The sequence below is a fragment of the Phacochoerus africanus genome, chromosome 8, assembly GCF_016906955.1.
Source record: "Phacochoerus africanus isolate WHEZ1 chromosome 8, ROS_Pafr_v1, whole genome shotgun sequence".
Lineage (NCBI taxonomy): Eukaryota > Metazoa > Chordata > Mammalia > Artiodactyla > Suidae > Phacochoerus > Phacochoerus africanus.
In genome coordinates this window covers 99,167,393-99,191,686 of record NC_062551.1, presented here as the reverse complement: position 1 = coordinate 99,191,686, position 24,294 = coordinate 99,167,393, and the positions used below count along the sequence as shown (strand labels likewise).

General features: G+C 41.4%; 1 protein-coding gene across 6 annotated transcripts in view; it reads left to right on the top strand.

Moving 5' to 3' along the window:
- Positions 1-24,294, top strand: part of PTPRM (protein tyrosine phosphatase receptor type M) — a 749,971-nt gene that overhangs the window by 488,017 nt on the left and 237,660 nt on the right. For all 6 annotated transcript variants that reach the window (XM_047793745.1, XM_047793747.1, XM_047793743.1 and 3 more), the window contains exons 12-13: positions 374-647; positions 1,651-1,687. In XM_047793745.1, the coding sequence (XP_047649701.1) occupies positions 374-647; positions 1,651-1,687 (311 nt within the window). The remainder of the gene's footprint in view (positions 1-373; positions 648-1,650; positions 1,688-24,294) is intronic.

Sequence of the window (24,294 nt, the reverse complement as noted above, 5' to 3'; positions counted from 1 at the left end):
ATATAATTTCATTGGTTAGGTAGAATGAGTTTGTTGTCTGCAAATTCATCTTCAATTACACATAAAAAGAACGTAATTTTGGTTTCCTGTGCACATAAACAGCAGAGATGGTTATGTGAAATTTTTTTAATTATGGTGAATTTTATTTTCCTCAATAAATTGTCTTATTTGGGGTGGGAGTTCTGTGGAAGAATATTCAGCAGTTTCTCATCGAGTAAATATTGCTTCTGTGGCCATTACACATTACACAGTTATTGTTGACTATATCCCATGTGTCCTTTATTGGAGGTATCTGGTGAGTTTGTGCAGATGAAGACGAAGTGATCATCTCTGTTATCATAAAATATCACTGATAATGCTCTCTTTTTTCTAGTGTCTACCAAATAGTTGTCGAGGAAGAACGTCCTCGAAGAACTAAAAAGACAACAGAAATCTTAAAATGCTACCCAGTACCCATTCACTTCCAGAACGCTTCAATACTGAACTCCCAGTACTACTTTGCTGCAGAATTCCCAGCCAGCAGCCTCCAAGCTGCTCAGCCTTTTACTATTGGTGATAACAAGACCTACAGTGGATACTGGAACGCCCCTCTCCTGCCCCATAAGAGCTACAGAATCTATTTCCAAGCTGCTAGTAGAGCCAATGGGGTAAGTACTATAAATGGCTGTTTACTTGGGCCATTCAAGGTTATTGATGCAAACACAGATTCCATAAGGTAGTCGTAAGAAGGAAAGTCATGCTCTTGTGTGTTTTTCCTTGGAATAAATGTGTTTTATTCTCTCTGTTTAAAATTATTCTCACCTAGAGAAATTTATGGAAAGAAATGAATATGTTCGTATTTGTTCTGGTAGGAAGACTATATTGTCAACATGATGGTTTTTATTTTCAGTTTTTACCTATTACCGAAAGTTGGCTAGTAATTCTGCTTAGCTTACTATTTTACAGGAAAACAGTACAGCTCCAACACGTACACTCAGCTTGTTTAAAATGTTGTGAGATACACAACATCTGTCTTTTCAGCATATTCTGTCCCATTTTTTTGGTTCCACAAGAGTTTCTGCTTCCTAGAGCTGAGACTAAATTAGTCATCTTTTTTTTTCTAAGAAAAAATAGCTTTAGAAAGATGAGATGAAAATAAAATAAAAACTATCAAGTAGTTCTTAATTCTTTTTTCCCTTTCCTGTTCAAACCATCCCCGAGCTCTGATGAGCTAGAGAAGTCTCTTTAGAAAGAAGGACGAGTTTTTCGGATACCATAATGAGTTCCCTGTTTCACAGCTCAGGTCTGGGTACCATCATTGCCTTGGCCAATGAGAAGGCAGGAAGTTGAAGACACAGTTCTTCTAAATGAGTGTTTGTACAGGGAGCCAGTAAGGGCCTGGAGAAGGAAGCCAGGGGCCACCAGGCAGATGGGTTTTGTGTGTTGCTCCTGGTTCACCATCGGGTCCCAAGGTGCCCACCCCGCCCTCACCAGCACTGGGGCCATAAAATGTGTAAGAGCGTGATCCAGGGGCTAACTGTGTGATTAATGTCACACTTGGAATAATGAGACCACTCCTTATCTGTATTCAAAGAGAACAGCAGAGACTTTATTTGATTTATATGTCACATGAATAGTGATTTTTTTTCCCCTCCTCTTTATTTAACACAGGAAACCAAAATAGACTGTGTCCAAGTGGCCACAAAAGGTAGGTTGAAATTATGGGATGCTCCTTTGGTTTATGCCCTTTAAGATTTTAGATTGGTAGTTCAAAACTTCTTAAAATATTCACATCATTGAAATAAGTGTGTGTGTGCATGTGTGCTGGGATCATGTGGCAGGTAACTTTGTGTTTCACAGGGATTTTTTTCAGATAAGGAGTCGTTTTGGTAGGTTTCAAAGCAGTTTTCAATGGTTATCTTTTTTTTTAATTCTACTGAAATAAAATTAATTTTTATATGATCTCAAATACAGGTTTTAAGCCAAAGCACCATTCCTGGTAAGACTATGTCTCGTGCGTCTTCATAGGCAAAAGAGTAAAACACCTCCTGCTGTTTTAAAGCAGTTATCTAGTTATAATAGCTCTGTGAAGTGGAGCCTGTGTGGGCTTTGTTCACTGGGGATGTGTATCTCTTTGAACTCAGTAACCAGGTGATGTTGGTGTGGACCTACTATTTCCCGGGCCTGGTCACAATCCTGAGAAAATGTGGTGGAAGATGAGATGTAAACGGGGTTAGGGTGAACCAACATAAGCTCACCACACAGGGCCTCCTAAAAAAGAGGGTGTGTTTGGGTGTGTGTGTGAGAGAGAGAAAGAGAGAGAGTACGTACAAGCTGTACACATCTTGTCACTTTGCAGTGTGGTTTTAACCATCACATGTAGAAGCATATGAGAAAATGCTTTGAGAAATGTCCAAAGCTGCATTAAAACAAGGCATTATAAATTAGCACTTGTAGTTAAAAACACACTTTCCAACCGCTGGCGTGAACCTGAGTCCAGTGAAGAAGCGCTGTGAGATTTAATCCAGAAAGCCACTGGATTTCATCAGGTCATAGGGAGTCACTGGATTTGTTCTGTTGGATGAAAATATCTTGCTGTTATTATCGTTTTATATTCAGATGACATAGTTTGGCTATATCATGGGAGCCCATCAGCATTTTCTAAATTCTATTGAATTCTTATTTCCCAAAGATACATGACCTTTTTATCAGTTAACCTGACAAGCACCTCTTGGTTTCATGTTATGCACCAAGCCTTGGAGGAGGAACTCGCTTCATTTGTATTTTGTTTGTTATTATGGGTTCCCGGCTCCAAAAATCTATTTGTACTGATTTGAAAACACTTGATTTTTTTATATCATATTGTACTGATTAAGAGCTTTTCTTTATAGGAATAAATTAATAAAAAAATGAAATTACAGATATTGACGTGTGTCTAAACTGTAATTTGCCATTAACGATTAATTATTACAGTATTATACGGCCTTCAAATGAGGTATCGACATTCTTAGGCATCCAGATCATCGGCCATGCTGATTGCTGTATTGAATTCTGCTGACCCTTGAGGTCTCAAAAAGGACCCCCAGTTCTGGAGTGCCTAATTTATAATGCCTTGTGTTTCACATCACAGTTGAGAGTTAAAACCACTTTCATGCACATGTTCTCATTGATCTTTTCCACGTTACTGTGAGAAAGGAGACATGTATGGCTATTTTTATTTTTAAGATGAAAAAGTGCATATTTTGAAGATAAATTGACTTAACAAAGTCACTCTGAGAATAGCCTGGAGTTCAGCAGTGTTTCACTCTATCTCATAGCTTTTCACCCAGCAGAACCCCTGGCCAGTCGTAGTTTTGCATCATTTAACTAGCTGTCCTCTCTTTTATTAGAACCGAGTCACTGCCCAGTTGACTCTGAAAACAACCTGTCATCCTGTTCATTTGCATAGTTAAATAATTATATAAATGACACACTAGTAAATAGGGAAATCTGAGTTTGCTGTTTTCACAATAGATTGAATTAGATGGTGATTTGGATCATTTTCTTCCATCATCAGCTAGATTTAATCAATATTGAAATTTGTTTTTCAATTCACCAAAGGATGATTAGGCAATCAGATGACCTGATTGACTAAATACTCTCCGCTCATATTTTCTGAGTCATTTGCAAACATTTACACAGCAACAAACTCTGTCTAACCAAATAACCTTTTGGGCGGGGAGAGAGAAACAGATTTTAAGATTCATTGCATCACTTTGTCATTGCTTTTTGTTATGCATAACACAGGAGAGCACCTTGGGAGATGGTCCCCTTCCGGGTGAAACTACACTATTTGGCACTGTTTTATCTCATGGAATTTCTGTATGTACAGATTCAGGAACCTTCCTTCACAGCACAGTCTAATGTTTCATCACCTTTATAATCAGAGAATTTTTTTAATTCATAGTAAAAATGATTTTTCAGTGGAGGAAGCCAATCCATCTTGACAACTTAGTCAAAACAGAAATAGGCAGGTCTGAAAAGTTACTGGTACTTTATAGTAAGGATGTTTGAAATTTAAGAGTTCAAACATTCTACTTTTTGCCACATGTTGCTGATATTTCTGACAGGATGGTGGCTTAATTGAATTTTCAGACACTAAACCACTTTCCTAGGCATGCATTTTGAATTTACAAGGATTTCAGGATTCTCATGAAGAAAACTGTTGACAAGTATCTTTATAGAAAAAGTATGGAGGTGGATATTTTTTCACAAGGAACTGATTTGTAATTTCAAACAGGGATATGTGTCTTAAAGATATATTTCATGCTAGTTATAAATTTAATGTTGTGATTATTTTAATCATATTCTAAGGGTATATTTTGACATTAATCATCTCAAATATAGAGCCTCATAAAAATTTAGACCCAGGAAAATACCTTAGGTGTGTTATTACATATCTCCATATGTTGAGGGATTACCTATAATTTTATGTATCCTCCTTTAATTTATACATCTGGATTCCTCACAGATCTGTGTGGCTATATTTTGATGATATAGGCAAATTCACCACAGAATATTCTCTCTCTTGAGTTGAAAAGACACCATACGAGGTCAGAATGTACTTGATGTTTGGGCGTTACCCTCCTAATTAGGATTCTTTTTAATCTTTATGGTGGACTACATAGAATAGCTTTTAGCTATTTTTATATTCTCCTCATTTTTATTTTTAATCTCATTTTTATAGTTGAATTCTTTTTAAGACCACTTGGTTCAGCTGTGTCTTAGCAATCAGTGTATGCATTTTTTTAAAACTTTTACCTTCCTTATGGCTGCCTTATAGTAACTGGTAGGATTGAAACTCTTTTATGCTGGTTTTAAAATACTTTGTTTATGAGCAATTCTAAACTGACAGGATACACTTAAAAGTAAAAATCTGTCTTGGGAGTTCCTGTTGTGGCTCAGAGGGTTAAGAACCTGACTAGCATCCGTGAAGATTCAGGTTCCATCCCTGGCCTCGCTCAGTGGATTAAAGGATCCATTGTTGCTGTGAGCTGCAGTGTAGGCCACAGACACAGCTCAGGCCTGGTGTTTCTGTGGCTATAATGTAGGCCAGCAGCTGCAGCTCTTATTTGACCCCTAGCCTAGGAACTTCCATATGCTGCAGGTGCAGCCATTGAAAAAAAAAAAAGTAAAAATCTATCTTGATAGTAAATTAGATTTCTTTTATTAAATGAAGTTTATTATTGATACAATGATACAATAATTAGTTTAAGCTGTATATTTTGCATTAATCCCCCATAAAAATAATTTTTTCATAACATAATGCCAGCTATGTTTCTCCTTAACAGTATAGCCATTTGGGGCTTTCTTGTTATATATTTATTTTTTTTAATATTTGGTGATACATGTAGATTGAAAGTGAGGGGATGGAAAAAGGTCTTTCATGTAAATGGAAATGATGAGAAAGCAGAGTTGTAAAACTCATATCAGACGAAATAGAATTTAAAACAATGGCCATAAGAAAGATAAAGGAAGACACTATATAATGATAAAAGGATCAATATGAGAAGAGGATATTATACTCATCAACATATATGCACCCAATATAGGAGCACCCAAATACATAAAGCAAATACTAACAGACATAAAAGGAGAAATTGATGGGAGTACAATAATAATAGGAGACTTTAACGCTTCACTCACATCAATGGACAGATCTTCTGGACAGAAAATTAATAAAGCAACAGAGAACCTAAATTATACAATAGAACAGTTAGACTTAATTGAGATTTTCAAGACATCACATCCAAAAAAAAACCTCGAATATACATTTTTTTCAAGTGCACATGGAACAGTCTCTAGGATTGACCACATAGTAGGGCACAAAAGAAGCATCAGCAAATTTAAGAGGATAAGAAAAAAACATTTGAATGCCAGGAGTTCCTGTTGTTAAGTAGGTTAAGAACCCAACATAGTATCCATGAGGACGCGGGTTTTATCCCTGGCCTTGCTCAGTGGGTTAAGGATCCAGCATTGCCACGAGCTGAGATTTAGATTCTAGATATGGCTCAGATCCAGTGTTGCCATTGTTGTGGTATAGGTCCAGCAGCTGCAGCTCCAATTTGAGCCCTGGCCAGGGAATTTCCATATGCCACAGGTATAGCCATAAAAAGAAAAAAGAAATTGAATGCCTATTATGTTTGGCATAGTGTAATCCATAAAACTTCCAAGTATAGATACATAAATATATCATTTTTTAAATTTTGAGGATTTTGAGTTCAGAAAAGTTCAGGGGGGTTGTTTGTTTTTAGTTGGAGGGGGTGTCATATGTATTAACTTGTTCCTCTCTCCTTGCTTTGATTTGGCTAACAGCAGGATAGCTAAAAATCAAGACAAAACCTGAGTGAAAACACATGCTAAATTCTTTCCAAAAGTATTATGGTATTCAGATGTAAACCTTAAAGAAAAAGAAAACAAAACCATTATTCTGATGTTATATTTTAAGATGAATTTTCTATGCAAAAATGCTTCACTCTTTTTAAGTATAGTCTTTTATTTCATTTACATTTGTACTGCAATGTTCATATGCTTTGCTGGAAGACCTTCAGGAAACTTTGAAGGATTTCTGTTGTTCTGATACAATTTTTAACTGTATTCAGAAATGTGAGTGTTTCTTTTTTTATTCACTAGGCTCTTTGAGAAGTTTATCTAGACTGTTTTTCTGTTCACTGTTTTGTTCAAAGAAATGCCATTCTTTCTAGGCCACAATGCTACAGAATGAAAGTACACTGATAAAAGAACTGAGAAGAATGTCTGTTGAGATGTAAAGCTAATTGAGATTCCTTTTAATTACTCATATTCAACACAGGAGAAAACAAATTATATAGTAAGACTACTCATATATGCCAATCTGCTATCATTTAGCTATGGATTTGGAAATAGAAACATAAATATGATATGCATTTGCTGCTCTGCATCTTATACAGAAAATCTCCTTTTTTCCACCTTAAACGGTCTTCATAATGCACATCGTGAGTGCATTAAGGCCCTTGAGAAGTTCCTAAGGAAAAGAAACCTGCTTAATTTTTTCAGCCCTACATTTTCTACATTTATTTGACCAAACGCATTTTTCAAGGAACCCTGGAGCCCTGTAAAACCTAGGTGGTAAATACTAGTTCATCAAATTCTAGAAGATCCCACTGCCTGTAACTGAAATGGGAGTTGATACACTGGATGTGTTTTCTTACCATCCCGTGCACATCTTTGTACCAAAACAAGAGCCTGAGTTTATCAGCACCAGATGCTGTCTTCAAAGCATAGGAATTTAGCAAGATTATTTTAGATAATGCGTTTTTAGTGATTTTCTAAGCAAGTTTTTCTATAAAGGGCAGATGTCAAATATCTTAGGCTTCCCCAGCCAGACCGTCTCCATCACAGCCCTTCAGCCCTGCCTTTGCTTGCAAGGGGGGCCATCAGCCATGCATGAACGGTGAACACATGAGCCTGTACCAATAAAACTTTATTGACAAAAGCAGGCAGTGGGCCAGCTGACTTCTATTTTAAGGTGATTTGTAACACAATTTATTTTTTTCCTTGTAACTAAGAATAATAGTCACAGAAGATCACTTTACAAGACAGAACACAGAGATCTGATAGAAGCCCTTCCTGATACTTGCAATATCCAGGTATCAGGAAGTAGTTTTCCATTCGAGTTTTGAGCCTTACACTGTAACTTATCCTCCTTTTAGCTGTGAATACATGGCTGCCTGACGTAGCTCTTTCCAAGTAACTTTTTGTTTATATCATTTACCTTTTTCCGTATTGGATAGATGCTCTGTTTTGATATAATTTTTCTCAGAGGTAAAGCAGATCAGGTTTTCCTGTAAGAAATGGGAAACCGCACAAGAATGTTGGTTGAACTTGGTCTGTGACCAAGCAAGTGTTTTGTGCATAAACTTGAAATTGGTATCAACTTTGTCAGGAGTCTTAGAAAGGCCATTTTACTGTTTACATAGGAACGTGAAATTGTCTATGTCATACCAAGAAAATTATCTAATATCTTGAGAGGTCTCCATTCCCTAATGAAACTGTTAGTTTATTCACTCTCACTGAGTAAGACTAGAAAGTTTTCATAAGTAGCATGTGAAAGACAATGATCCCACTTTTAAACCCAGGGCTGCTGTTGGCTGGTTATAAGGAGTAGCACTGTTTGAACAGTACGGAGGGATATTTCAAAATATTATGCAGCAGCAGTTTCGGGTTTAATTGTCTGCAGATGGTAGATGATCTATTTTCCTTACTTGTTGCCACATTTCTAATAGCACCCAGGCTGTTCCATGTAAATTAGTAATCTTTCATGTAAGCCTGTCCTTAATTTTCCAATATTTTTTCTTTGCATCATTTTCCAGCTGTATCATGTTAGAACTGACATTTTAATTTTCTCCTTTTTTTCCACAATATCTGTGTGTCATAAATGTTAACCATTTAAATACAACTGCTGAGCCAGGCAGGAAAACCAAGAAGCTCAGCCTGGTCTGCTTCAAGAATCTTAATCATGTCTTTGGTCACATGTTAACCATGACGACTATAGCAAAGGCACTGATTAGTCTTTATTTTTTTTTTTAAACTGATGTTTTGAGATGCATTTTTCCCCACTCCCCAACAAAATAAAGTTCCTAAGTGGAAATATTCTGCATGAAATTTAGTTCAGAGAAATTTCTCTACATAAAAATTTTTTTTGTGAGAGGAGATAGTATTCCTCACAAAAGGTGATTTTAGTGAGAAGAGAAAATATTGTGACTTAAGCAGGAGAATTTTAAATAACCTAATACATTTTGAACGCCTCAAGTTTGGATCATCAGAATTAGCAATGATCTGTCTACGTGCCACTCAGCAGCAGTTGAAAACACTCTTCAGTCTAGATCCTTATTTAGAACTAATGTTTTTATTTTTGCTTTTTTTTCCCCCACTTTAGTTGATCTATCCAAAAATCTCAGCCAGAGCTTGCAACCGTGTCATAGTTAGACATCTAACTGCCTGCCGAGAGCCTGTTTAAGGGAAACGAATGCAGAAAATTCAACAGCTCGCTGTGGTTTTTTTCTTTTTCTTTCTTTTTTTTTTTTTTTTTTTTTTTTTCCTTCTCTGTTTGTTGTTGTTGGAAGAGAGTTGAGATGATGTGCTGTGCTGATGGAGACTCTCCTTGCTAGCCTAGCTTCAGTCTGGCTTTTTCTTCCCTCATGCATGCTGACCTGGGAATCTTCCTTTGCCATAGCTGCGATAATCGTGACTCAGCTTACGACACCTCATAATCGCATCGCCCCTGCTGCAGGCGACGACCAGCTGACAGGTCAGACGTTCAAGTATAGATGAGTCATCTTGCCCATTTCCTGCTCATCTTTCTCAGCTTTGTTTCCCCTTGACATCCCCTCCTCCGCTTAAGGCTTGTTGGCAATGTCTCGGACTCTTGGTGCAGACCTGTGCCCGCGTTAAATTAAGTGGTGTGCTTGGCCTCTTCTGTGTGCACCTGTATATCCATGCATTCAACACAGCCCCACTGCATGACTTCATTGTCTGTCTGTCTGTCGGTATGTTCCTTTCTAGCCTAATGTTATACAGAATGAACTTTGCTGGGCTGGAAATGCCATCAAACAGGATTTCAGTCAACACACATAAAGATGTATTCCCAGTTTTCCAAATTAATCTGAAAAGGCTTTGCAACTTGGGGATGAGAGAGGTTTATTCTCACTTTGTAGGGTCTACTTTGCACACACATTTAGCAATACAGAGTCTCTCGTCTGCCAGTGTCATTAAATGAAACCACCCCAAGCTGTTTGGGGTGACACTGTTCAAACAGCTTTTCGTGTACATACAAGGGGAGCAGAGCTGATTGCATCCCTTATAGATCCTTGTTTCAAAGCACACTGTTTATGTAAAGCAGAAGCACATCTGCAAGTCAAATGCACTGAATAATTTAGGGACGTTTTTTAAAAATTGAATGGCTTAGAGCCGTGGAGTTGCACTGTGTGCATCTTTATACCAAGAGAAGTTAGCTTGTTCATGTACTGCCTCTAAAGGTATACGGACCAGTGTGCAGACTCATATAGGCAAGGAACACAGTATGTTACTGAAGATGAAAGGTGAGTGATTAGAGAATGGCCAAGACCAGCTTTTGTCCTGCAGTAGAAGCAAGACATGGCCGAGATTTCCAACACAGGCACATGGGCAGGACTCAAAGTCTGCTTTCAGAGGCACCATCAGGATGGTATTTTGTTGCATGGGTTAGAGGCATGATGCAAGCCAAGAAAGAAATACACAACTGCTTTCTATAGACTTGCCACCCCGCAATTGTTTTGTGACTCTGAAATTAAGGAATATACCCTGCCCTTCAAGGAAAAGAGTAAAGCTTAACTCATAGTAAGAATTCATGAATCTTTAAGTTGTTCTGTGAGCTGATTATTTTGGAAAAGAAAGCAGCTGAGGCTTAGGAAAAATATAGACTGCTTTCTAGAAGGTAAAGAAATGGAGGCTAATTTTAATTCTTCCCCCAGTGGAACTCCACACATATTTTCAGTCCTCTGTTTCAGGACCTGAAAGCTATAAACTTATTGTTAACAGTTCTGCTTCCCTTGCTTTCAAGTTTCTTTTCAGCATGTTTCTTTTACTGGTGGACGTTCTGCTGATTGCACCCCGCCCCCTTAACCTGAACTTCTGAAGTGTCCGTGCAGTGGCCCAGGTGCTTAGCGGGTGGTCTTTCTTACCTAAATCCTCCGCCCACCCCCCTCCCCAAACCTCTACATTCAGGCCTGGCCCTTGGCACTCTGTGTCCACCTTGAAGGGAATCTGGGATCTTCAACAGTTCTGACCCCTCATGAAGTCAGAGCTGGTGCCAGTCTTACCAGCAAACATTAAAAAATGAGTTGGCTCTGCTTTCATAAAATGAGGTCTCACGGGAAATAGAGTCAGGTAGCTTCTTTTGAGGCTTTCCCTCTAATCCAATACCTTCAAACTGAGCACGTTGTTTACTGGGAGTAGAGTAAGTGAAACCTCTGAGTATCATGTTCTCACTAAAACCAGCATGATTGAGCAGACACCTTATAAATCAGCATCCTCCCCAAGACTTTCTGATCCCATTACCTGGTGACTCTGGAGCTAGTCTGCGAAGTGTGTGGCTGCTCTTCATTTACAGGCTGCAGGTGATGGCCACCCTTTACTTTGGTTTTTTAGGGATGAAAATGACGGAGTGTTAGGATAAGCCTCACAAACCAGTTAAAAAAACCACTCTTGTCCATTTTTTAGTATTTACTGCTGCCATTAATGATGGTCGATCTACTCAGATAAATTCAAACTCAAGTGATACTTCTTTATACTTTCCATTTGCATCAGCCATCCACTTTGATAGCAGCAACCCTGTCTTTTTTTGGTTGATTTATTCATGAGCTGTCCTGCAAGCTTGAGACATCATTCATTCAATCACTGTTTGATGTTTATCAAGCCCCTTCCGTGTGCCAGGTCAAGGTGACTAACTCTTATAAGCAGGTTTACTTGGCACGCCCGCCCAGACTCTTGGCAGCAGACGTATTTGCATGAGTGACATCAAAACTTGCAAACACACGTGCACTAAGGAATGAAGAATGACCGTCATGCTTGTCATTTCCCAGTTAAGAAGAGACAACAGCTTTGTAACTAATGGGGGAAAGGATGTGCATTTCAAAACGTGGAGAGCAGCGACTCGTGGATGGTAGCATTCGGGAAGGGATGTGAGGCTGCTTGACCAGCTTCTTCAGGGCATCGTCCTCAGGACACAGCTGTTCCCTCGTGTCCAAGGGGCTCGGAAGAGCGTGGTTTGGTCCCAGAGGGAGTCTTTGTCAGCACGTCGGCCAAGCTCTCTTGAAACGACCCCCACAGAATGTCTGCATCTCCTTAATTAATGTGGCTCTTACAGCAAACGGAGACTCTGTGATGTCCCATGTGACACACAAAAGTCACTGGACTAGGTGTCCACCAAGGACAGTCTCACTGTGTCCTGGATGCTGGGCCAGAGGCCCCCTCCCCCACCCCCACCCCCAGAGGGTTCACTGACTCCCCAGGACAAGCAGCTGTGGGAGAGAAACATCCTGAGACCTTTCGGTTGAGAAAAGGAAACTAGGGTGGCTGAGACTCACTGAGGTCTGATGCTCCGTCAAGCCAGGGACACAGATTTGATCCAGGCCATGCCTGGAGCCCCGGCTCTCTTTGGACGTCACCCTTGCCCTCAGGCCTTCCTCCCTTCCCGGCCCCGCCAGGCCCCTTGTCTCCCACCAGACCAGCATCTTGGTTCTCACTGATGCCCAGGCCCTGTTCCCGTCCTTCCAGATGTTGCCAGAGAAACATCAGAAACAGGCAGATTTGTTCTAAAGATTTATGCCTTGGCCCCACTACTTCAGGGAGTGTCTCTGCCTGGGCAGTGGTGGCAGCTGCCCTCAGACCCACCAGCTACTCCAGGAATGTGTTCTGCCTGAGAACGTCTCCCCATCTCTCAGATGATCCAGCGACCCTCCTGAATTGGGGGTATTTTCTCTGTTTGACGTTTGAATCTGAGATGACTGAAAGTGTTCCGTGGAGAGGGGTCCAGCTTTTTTACAGAGAGACAACCAGTCAGGCTGCTCCCATTATTAAGTAAACAAGTATCTTCTCAGAATTGAAAGACCAGGCCGTTCTCATGTGCAGATGCCGCGAAGGTCTTCTTTGTCTCCGCCTACAGTGTTGTCATCATCTTTTGATGTTATTGGCTTTCATGATATTTCGCGATGGGACTAGAGTTCTCTCCTCTTTCTCTGTCAGTAATCCCTCAGAACTAACCGCCCCCTGCCTTCTCCCCACCACATACTTACCAGTCCTTGGAACAGCCTAGAAGCCCTAAAAGGAACTGCTTCTCTCACCTCTTGAACCCCCTCCTCCTTCTGCCGGGTTCCATGCCAGTGGCCCTGACCTTCCTGTTGTCCTTCAGACATATAGCCACGCCCCCACCTTCAAGATCTTTCTCTAGGCGTTCTTGTCGTGGCTCAGTGGTTAACGAATCTGACTAGAAACCGTGAGGTTGCGGGTTCAATCCCTGGCTTTGCTCAGTGGGTTAAGGATCCGGCGTTGCCGTGAGCTGTGGTGTAGGTTGCAGACGTGGCTTGGATCTGGCATTGCTGTGGCTATAGCATAGGCTGGCTGCTATAGCTCTGATTAGACCTCTAGCCTGGGAACCTCCAGATGCCGCGGGAGTGGCCCAAGAAATGGCAAAAAGACAAAAAAAAAAATTTCTCCAGAGTCCCCCTTGCTTGGCAATATTCCCCACCCCCAGATCCCCACCTGTCTGACCCCTCACCCTGCAGCCTTTGCTCAGATGCCACCTTCTCAAGGAGGTCTGCTGGGACACACAGCCGCTGTGATTCCCCTCCCCCTCCCACCCACGCAGTCTGTCCTTTTCCTATTTCATAGCCTTACTACCTTCTGTGCTTCTTTGCTCTGTTTGCCCCTGTCTTTCTCCCCCCGCCCCCCAGAACAGAATTCCCCCAAGGGCAGGAATCTTTGTCTGCCAGGTTCTGATAAATCCTGAGCATGGAGAAGGTGCAGTGCCCACAAGGCAGTCGAGTTCCCCAAAAACGCCACTGAAATTCTTACTCAATTGTATTAAAATTGGGCATCATCCTGACTCCTGGAAATAGCATAAATATCTCCATTGATTCAGATTTGTCATAAGACTTTTAATACACATGCGGAGGGTTTTTTTAAATACCACTTCTCTTAAGGCCACTTTTTTCTGGCCTCCCCTCCAAAGTATATTCCAGGTTCAGCCACATCTTACCACCCTGGCCAAGACCACTGCACAGGTATGGGACTGGTCCCCAACCTACTCCCACAGCTCCCTGTTCACTCATCTACCACGTCGCAGCCAGAATGGCTAATGAAATTGAAGTCTGGGCCCATCACTCCTCTTTTTTAAAGCCCTCAAAGAGCTTCCTACCCCACTTAGAATAAATCCCACACTTGTCATCAAAGCCCAGGGGCCAAGCACCATCCAGCTGCCTCGAAGGGTCCTCATCTCACATCCCTCTCCTCCCAGTGCTGATCTGTCTGTTCCTCCAAAAGGCCGCTCTGATCGTGCACCGCTCTCCCCTCCCAGCCTTCCCATCACCAGCTCCTTCTCAGCACAAATGTTGTTCCCTGGGGAGGCCTCTCTAGACCAGGGTCCATCACTCTGCCTCTCTTAGAAGTTCCTGGCGACTCTGTGTCTCCCTCCTAGAACATGCTGGGGGTGGGCCTTTGTCTGTCTGTCTGGTTTTACCAGCAGGTGTTCAAAATGACTTACCAAGTGCACAGTTGATGATTTTCCTTGTTAAATTTAGTCCTGGGTATTTTATTACTTTCCTATTAAGGTAAATTTTGAACACAGTTTGAATGAGGGCAAGAATAGTCTGCCATTGGTTTATGTTGCCTGCTTTTGACTGATTTTATGTTAATTCAGTTATGCTGTATCTCTTCTTTATATATATTTCTAATTTAGTCAACCTTTCTATTGCAAAGAAAACAGACCTGTGGGTTTTCAACCCGTTTATGAAAGCACATTTTAATCAGCCATTTCTTTGAGCAAGAGCCATAGAAAGGTTTCATTTTAATGAAATTGTTTCGAAGGGTGCCACTCTGCCTCACAGCCACCTTCTCTGTTTTATTCCCACTGCTAGATTGCATCTGTCCCCTTCTCTGCCTCCACTTGCCAGACCCAGCTGGCAGGTTCTCCTTCTTCTCTATGAGCTGTAAGCTGGGACGGTGCTTAAGGCAGAGAAGCAGTGTTGGTCCTTCTAATCTCTTGTCTGTAAGATGAAGACATCACTGAAAGCAGGTCTTAGCCTCATGCTTAGCCCCAAGCACAGGATACAGTGTTCAGATGCTAGGATTGTTCACTGCCCTTAGGCTCAGTCAGTGGTAGGAATAGCATGTGCAAAGGCCCCAGGGTGGGAAGTAGCTTGACTGAGAATGACGGATAGAAAAGAGCCATCGTGGCGAGGATGTGTGGGGAGCAGTCAGGGTGTATGGGCAGAAGAAGACCTTGTTTCATCAAGGACTTTGGTCTCAGGAGCTGGGAAGCACTGAGGTGTTTTCAAGAGGGGCAGACAGATGCTTGTCTGTGCTAGACACTCCAGTGGCACTAGGAACAGTGGAAGAGAGATGAAAGAGGGTGACAGGCTGCAATCAAACTCTAAGAAATGGAAGATTGTCTGCCAGCTTGGAGGAAAGGAGCAACGTGAGTGGATATGAACGGAAGAGATAAATGCCAGGAAATTAACACAAAGTCCCTGCCCTGGGTTATTGACTCCCTGCAGTCAGCGTAGATGAGCCCATGATAGGAAACTTAAAGGACAAATTCAAACACATCACAGGAATGCCATGATTGCCTCTGAGATGGGATGGTTTCATTCAACTCTTGCCCAAGATGGCAGCTTCATTCATTTGGAGCGCCATTTCCCGGGGTACATGTGTGAATCAAGACTGGTAAGGACATAAGGGATAGTAAAACTCAGCAATATCATTTGAATATAAGGGCACTGAGATGAAATCTCACCACCTTTAGCTGCAGGCACTTATATTTTGCCCTTTCAAGAGGTGAATCATTAGGCTCATAAAAGGTTGGGTTGGAGATAGACACTCTTCTCTACTCCAAAATATGTGTGGAAGTATTTTTATCTACTACTGCAGGGGCCATATTTTATATGTCTTTTAATCTCCCCAACCTGCTGTGCAGAGCTGGGCATTTGAAAGGCCTTTAGACACCAATATCATTGTCTGATAGAATGAATTCATTTGTAAAAGATAAAATTGTCTTAAAGGTGTGAACTCATTTCCACACCTCTTTTATAGGATGTATATGTATGACTGGGTCACTTTGCTGTATAGCAGAAATTGGCGGAACATTGTAAATCCAGTATACTTTTAATTTTTAAAAAAAAATTTTAAAAGTAACATCCCCACCACAGGGGAGCGCCTGGCTGTGACTGTGGGAAGTACACCCGGACCAGGTGTTACATGGACTTCCGATGGCCCGCCTCCCATTAAGCACTTGGAGAAAGGCATACAGTTCAATTCTGATAGAAATAAGGCACAACGTCTCAGTCCCTGAGCCCTGAGCTGTAAGGCTGTGCTCTGCACTGCTCCGAGTTCATCCACTGTCCATACCATAGGAGCAAGGTCCCCTTGTTCGTCCTTCCCATCAAAGAGCTTCTCATCTCCTTGGAGACCTGAATGTGTGATTAGCTCTGTGCTAAGAGATGAGCATTCAAGGAAGTGTAACATGTGCTCTTTACTTATATTTACCATCTTGGTTGAGACCAACAGAAGCAGTTCAACATGTATCAACTTCAACAGTGTACCAGTATCTTGAAGTCTCTGTGATGTGGTAAATGCATAATGAAATGAGGTAACGTGTATTCAGTTGTACTCTAAAAGGTACTATCTGCATGACGCCAGAGTCATACTCAGTCTCAGGATCTTCAGCTGGACCTTTTGAGATAATTTGGGGTGAAAAAATTAAGCAAAGAAAAGTACCTCCTTTAGGCTTCCTTATAAATAAAAAATGCTTCATTGAAACTGATAATCAATATATTGGAAATAGTGGCTGAATAGGAACAACCATTTTCCACCTTGTTAGGTGTTCTGGTCCTTTTTCAAATGCAGTATCATTTCATTATTGGGGATTAACTATCAAGAAGCCCCATCCTGGGCATTTCTTAGAAATCAGTGAACGAGGTATTAGCACTATACATATGGCCCATGGAGGCCAATATGGATAGTGAATGTGAGGAGAATTTAGTTGGCATTTCATTCCTCTTACATGGGTTGCTTAAGCATTCCAAAACTTCCTTTTCGGCTAGAAGAATGTAAAGTGAAGGGAAATTTTTATTCTTTCTGCAACACCAGCTGAATGCATTTTAATGGGCTGTAGTGTCACTGGTGATTTATTGCCCTTTTTTGTTCTTTTATGTGTTATATTTGTCATTTTGCTGTGGCAGTTTCATCTATAAAATGGTATAGTTACAAGAAAATGGTGAGAGGATACAGGACTGCCATGGGAGATTCTGTTCCTTTTTCCTTGTCATTTTGGGAAGGATATACTGACTCAAATGTCAAGCATTTGGTTTCAGAAATAATATATTTTAAAAGATATATATTGCACTGAAATTGTATTGTTTTTCATTTTACAACATAAACTTTAGAATTTCTATGTAAAAGATTTTCAATATAAGAGAGCAATTTAATTTTTCAGTATTCTTTTGCCTTTTCTCTTTCCATAAGCAGTGTGATAAAGGAAAATAAAGCACTGTATTAAACTGGCTTTTATTTGCTTAAGGCATAGAGCTTCCTGGTTTGAAATTTTATCTTTTAGGAAATCTATCTTTTAATTTTGTTATTAATCTAGTAAATTGTGCATATCCAAAAGGAATGCTGAAAGTAAACTTTTGAGCTTAAAATAAACCAAGATTTGGGAAAAGATGCAAAATATTGAGAAAAAGACAATGCCTGCAGTTTAAAAAAGTAGAGATTTTGCATGGAAGATTTTATGTTAAAGAGTTAAATTCTGGAGTTCCCTTCGTGGTTCAGCAGTTAACGATCTCGGCTAGGATCCATGAGGATGTGGCTTCCATCCCTGGCCTCGCTCAGTGGGTTAAGGATCCAGCGATGCCATGAGCTGTGGTGTAGGTCACAGACGTGGCTCAGATCCCATGTTGCTGTGGCTATGGTGTAGGCTGGCAGCTACAGCTCCAATTCAACCTCTAGCCTAGGAATTTCCTTATGCTGCAAGTGTGGCCCTAAAAAGCAGAAAGAAAAAGAAAAGTTAAATTTTTTTTCTATAAGGAATATATTATATTGGTTTTATAGTAAAATTAAGTTAGTTCATACTTGATAGTAAACACAGAAAAGGCCTGGGTATTTTTTAAAATATTTATCAAAACTGAGTGATAATACCTGTTTTACTAGGGCTTTGTTTTTATCCCAATAGCTAGCATGAGACTAGACATATGGTAGCTATTCATTGACCACTGTTTATAGGTATCAGTTGTGATTCTTTGATTTTCATCCCTTTACATACTTTACAGAAATGTTACTAGAGTTTAGAACATAAAGCACCAAAGTAATCTCAACTTGCTAATGTCTAAGAAGCAGCGAATTCCACTGAGAATTTGTAGGCAAAGGGCCATATCTTACCACGATGCTTTTTGGTTGACTTTGGACCAACCAGAGTCAACCAATCTCATTGTAAATAAGTATCTTTAGAATATTGTAAAATGCTTAGTATTTGTGAGAACTGTATTTGAGTATTTATGGGTGTGATCCAATATATTAAATATGAATGGAAAAGAATTAAGAATTTCCTCCATTACCTTAACATAGCAGGATGCTGAGGCAGCAGACTTCAAGGACAGATCTAGAATAAACAAAACTCTCTTTTGGAGAAAACAAAAATCTACTGACCTTGTAAAAGAATCCAGGGAAAGCCTAGGACCAGGACAGAGGTTGAAAAAGCACAGTCCCTTCAGCACAAGTGCTTCATCTTATTTGCCCTTTTGATGATACCAGCATCAAAACTCGTTCATCAATGGCTCCAGAGGGCTGACAGGGAGGCCCAAAGTCTTTAAAAAGATTGACTTCTAAAATTTTAGCATGTTAAAAGCCGCCCCCCCCCACACCCCCGCCAAGGCACACACATGCACATGCCTGATGCCTGACTACTTTCAGAATTGTCATTGTTTTAATGAGAGGATCTTGGGTTTAGCTTTCAATCTCTGCTTTGTTCTCAAGCCATAGCTTTTCTACTTTTTTTTTTTCTTTTTTTTTTTTCCCTTAGGGCTGCGCCTACAGCATATGGCAAATCCCAGGCTAGGGGTTGAATCAGAGCTGCAGCCATGCCAGATCTGAGCCACATCTGCAACCTACACCTCAGCTTGCAGCAATGCTGGATCCTTAATCCACTGAGCAAGACCAGGGATCAAACCTGCATCCTCATGGATACTAGTCGGGTTTGTAACCTGCTGAGCCACAAGAGAAACTCCAAGCTGTGGCTTTTCTAGCTTAGGGATCATAACTTCTTAATCAAATAACCTGTCTTTCTCTCTGAAAGGTTGCCCAAGGGGAAGGGGGAGGTGGCGCTCTCCGTGGAACCCTCATGTAGCCCTTGTGTAGCCTCGTCCCCATGTCACATGCTTGTCAGACTGGAATCTGGGGCTTCCAGAAGGGAGTATTACTTTTGTGGTGATAAACCAGTTAAAACATTATTTGTGTTAAAAATCAATGTATCGTGGAGTGAAAGGCGATACATACATGTTGTGTTCAAAAAAAAACTGAATAGACTTTAGTGAAATTTGAAGCCAGTGGGAGGCCACTCAGGATGAACCTCAGATTCAGTCGCGGGCTTGTCCTTTCTGACCTGCCCCTATGAGTTAAAATGATGGAAAAGTGTAAGAGCTGGGACCTCCCTTTGACCAGCTCAGAGGGAACAGGGAGGACCCTTGGGTTCAGACTCTGGATCATCTTCGGAACCACATGGCACACCTCCTAAGGCAATTTTCAAACATATCTGAGCCTAAGAGTCTCTGCACTGGATTTAACGGGGCAGATCACAGAGGAACCCTGGATCCCAGGGCACTCAACTCAGAAAGCATTTGCTTTAGATAAAAGGTAGCAAATTCAAGTCCAGCTTCTGGGGCACATCCCTTAAACTCCAATCCATGTCTGTGAAGCAGGGAGCATACTATTTCTTACCCTCCCAGTGGCCGTGGGAGAACTCACAGTAATGTCTGTAAAGGGCCTCTCACAAACCTGGCTCAGGGTCAAGGCGGTTGCTGGTAACTTCTTTTGTGGCTTTGTTGTTGTTGTTCCAAGAGAGGGTTGTTTTGTGGCTCTTCAGGCTTTCAAGAGAACAAGGTCATTCATCCAGGCCACTGCCTCTCCTGCGTTTGAATGCTGCCGCCCTTCAGAGAGGCTCAATATTGAACTTCCAGGCAAACTTTCCAGCCTTCTCGATGCTCTAGGGTGTTATTTACATGACCACCACGTGGTTTCTGTGGTCTCCAGGAGCAGTGGGGTGTGAGAGGAGTGTGATTATTTTATTATATGTCAAGACCTGTGATGAGACCCCCATGGGCAATATTTCCCAGTTACCTAGGATGCAAAAGCATCAGCAGAACCCAGGTGCTTCTCTTGCTACAGGCAACCATGGCAAGAATGCTACTGCTGAAAAAAGCTCTGGCATTTTCAAAGACAACTGCTGTATTTGAAGCAGTAATAGCCCAAAGCAGTGTATAACCTAGTCTGCCCTTCCCTGTAGCCCAGCGCACGGAATAAAACACCAGGCTCCCTTTTGTTGTCCTGGCCATTTGGGCTTCCTCCCTTCCTCCCTGTCCTTGGTTTAAATGTGGACGCCTCTCTTTGTGACTGTCCCTCAGGAACATCAGTTCTCAAGGGAGCACGAGAGGATGTTTCTTTAATAGAACTCTATTAAGAGGAATGATGGATTATCTCATTGAGTAACTTTTTCAGACACTGGGTATGAAGTTGGAAAAATATAGAACGGTGTGCAAGGGAAGAAGCATGATAAGTTTTCTTCAACATGTTGTTTTCATTTAGAAGAGCGAGTAACTATCTCTGAGAAACAATCTATGAAAATCAGCCTGGCACCTGCCTTGGCGTTAATAAATGGCGTCCACGCCGCACATCCATCAGGATCTCTGATGAGTTTTCCCATTTCCTCCAGTAAATATCCAAGCAATACATCACTTTAACCATGTAATTGATGTTCAGTGTAATATGTATAATGTATTTATTGGTATTGCTAATGATGCAATTATTAATTAGGGTTTATTATTAATTATAATAGTTACTCAAGTTAGACTTCTTGGTCAAATCACATAGTGGCGTACCAGTTTTTTTCCAAGGTTTTTGCCCAGGTACTGTCCTTGTAGGTTTAATTTTGTTCCTTTTTACTCAAGATTATATGTAACTTCACAGTAAACATGATAAGAGACATGTGTGAGAGTACCAACATGTTGCATATGTCTTTGATTAATTTCTTTAGATATGGGCGTATATTTATATATAAATGGGCAGACACAGATATGCTCCCCCACATCAGAGTGAGTTCCCTGTGTCTTTTAGAAAGTTTAAAAACTTAATAAAGGGAATTTTCAGATTTCTACCTTATTTCTCCTATGAGTAACAAGGAAGTTGGAAAATGTGTCTAAAACAGGGTTCTAGGAATGATATAACCACTTTTATTGAATAAACTATTGCTTTTGGAATAGGTTAGCAATGAGATTCTGCTGTGTAGCACTGAGAACTATGTCTAGTTACTTATGATGGAGCATGATAATGGGAGAAAAAAGAATGTATGCATGTATGTGTAACTGGGTCACCATGCTGTACAGTGAGAAAAAAAAATTGTGTTGGGGAAATAACAATAAACAAAAAGTAATTTTAATCATATTAATTTTTGAAATACAATAATTTTAATCATATTAGCATTACCTTAGAAGTGCTCCCTTTTTTCCTAAGAAGTCCCAGACCATTGTAATTACTCTCCAGCAGAAATTTTGACTAGTTTTAGGACTTCTAAAACAAATGCGACATATGATCATGAAAAATGGTCTATCACTACTTAATCATTACAAGTATTGAGTTCATAACACTTTACTCTTGACAGATACTCATTTCATGTCTTTCTGATATGTACCCTGTTAACTTTCTCGTCATTGATGGATATATATTTCACTACTTTGGTGCTGAAAATATCACATTTTGCCACTAGTATTTATTTCCTTGCTCTTTCTTTCTAATAATCTCGTTTTATCATTGATGAAAGTTTGGTCAGTAAATTTACTGGCAAAGACTTGTCTGTCATCCACACACTGAGCAACGCTTCTGTGCCCTGATGGTCTCCGGCATGGTCACTGGAGCCAGGCCTCAGAGATGGTCCTTCTTCCTCAGCCTGCTGCCTTGGTGACCACAGAAGGTCCCCCAAAGGCTGCCACAGACCCCATTGTTCTTAAGGACCCGTCACTAGATGCTGCAGACCCGTGGAGGAGAGACCAAGCAACAGGACATGTCCTTTTTCTTAGACTCTACTTTTCCTTCCTGTTCCTTTCTTTTTATACCCATCACCCTGTGTCTGGGAACTCGAAGGCAAAAGGAGAAAGAATAGGAAAGAGTACGAATGAGGAAGACCAAAAAATTAAAGTGAGAGTGATTGTGAGAGACATTTGATTCAGCACACACTTGACACATGACATGATACCAGGCTGGGCATGCAAAGGCCAAAAAGCAAAGCAGCTCTGTCCCGAGGAACTTGTGTTAGGAGGTGATACAAAAGACTTAGCAACATAACTGAACTCAAGGTTGAAAACAATCAGGAAGGGTGGAAGAAGGTGATCCAGCCATTCAGTAGGTGGGAGATTACTTTCAATAAAGCCACAGAACCAGTGTGGGGCTAGGTGGCCTTTGAAGGACAGACAGGATTTGAACCTAGGAAATGTGAGTGGGGGTGGGGGATGGTCCATAGAGCAGGAGTTGAGGAGCAGAGGCCCTGAGAATTGGGAAATGTCAGATGGGGGCGTGGGGGGAGGGGGAGGCTGAGCATCTCTGGTTGGAACACAGGTGGGTGCAGGGAGGTGGAAAGAGGAGAGGATAAAATTAGGAAAGGGGTTGGGGGCCTCATGGGAGGCCTGGGTGCCATGTGCAGGAAGCCTTAGGAAGCCCTTGGCATTTTTCTGATGTTTTGTACGTGAAAGAGTGCCCTGATTAGGGCCGTTCTTTAGGAAGATGAGCATGGCTGGAGCGTGTGAGAGACTGAGTGGCATGGCTCCTTGGGAACCAAGTGCAAAAGTCCAAAGAGAAATCAACCAGATCCATGGCAGTGGGAATGGAAGAGAGAGGAGGAAAGGATAGCATTGGGGGATTTTCAGAGATTAGGCAGGGAGGTAAACAGACTACTGTCTGCTGACTCTTCTTCAACCCAAGGACAGGGTGAGTAAACCTCCCATGTCACATACCTCCTCGCTCTGCGCTGAGGTCAGAATGTCCTTGCTGTACAACCAAATCCCCTTGTTTGCTCTGGATTCTATCGAGCATGTGCTCCATTCTGGTCACAAAGGCTCCTGAGAGGGAGAAAGAGGCAACTTTTCTCTGCAAAACATGGACTCCTGCTCTTGTTTAAGCCCATGCATTCACTCACATTCCATCAGTACACACAGACCGCACGTGGTCCCCGTTCTCTCTATAGATGCTCCCTCTGTGTTGGAAGACACTCACTCAGGAAAGACTTACCAGGTGACCACTACGCTAAAGACACTGGGTCAATGCCTGCAAGTCAGCAGTGGGTGAGAGATAGTCCTTCTCTTGGAAAGCACCAGGCAGGCCAGAGCCACAGCACCTGCTGGCCTCTCCCAGGCGAGATAAATGCCCTTTTTGCCCTTTTTCATAGGCCCTTCCCTCACACCGGATCATTTCTTTTTCTTTCCTTTGATTCCCTCTTGGCCACGACCAGCACCGTGAACTGCAATGATCACGTGCTCGCCCCTTCTCCCGCACAGTTCAGTCATGTGGACAGGCCTTTGTCTCCTGCACTTAGGCCTGGAAGGTCTTTTCTTATTATTTTATTGAAATATAGTTCATGCACAATGTTGTGTTAATTGCTGCTGGGCTCAGTGGATTAAGAACCCGACTCGTATCCATGAGGATGTGGGTTTGCTCCCTGGCCTTGCTCAGTGGGTTAAGGATCCAGCATTGCTGCAAGCTGCGGAATAGGTCACAGATGTGGCTCAGATCTAGCATTGCTATGGCTGTAGCATAGGCCTCAGCTGCAGCTCCGATGCAATCCCTAGCCTGGGAGCTTCCATATGCCCAAGGTGTGGCCATAAAAAGAAAAAAGAAATTTTCTTCTGTATAGCTAAGTGACTCACTTATACATGCATATCTTTTCATAGTCTTTTCCGTCATGGTTTATCACAGGAAATTGCATAGATTTCCCTGTGCTATATGGTAAAACCTTATTGTTTATCCATCCCTATATAAACTCCTTTCCATCTGCTAAGGCCAAACTCCCAGTCCTTCCCTCCTCCAGGCCTGGAAAGTCCTTAATCCTCATCTATTTATCATATTTTTCTTAAAGAATTTTAATTTTCTTTTTGCATGGCTCTGCACTTCAGTGTGTTTTCATTCTTTTGTGAGGCTCACCACTTTACAATGGCTCAAGATGATTTACGATTGAGTCTTGTCTTCCAAAATGTCAGCATGTGGAAGTTCTGTGTTTCTGGGGAAAGCCGT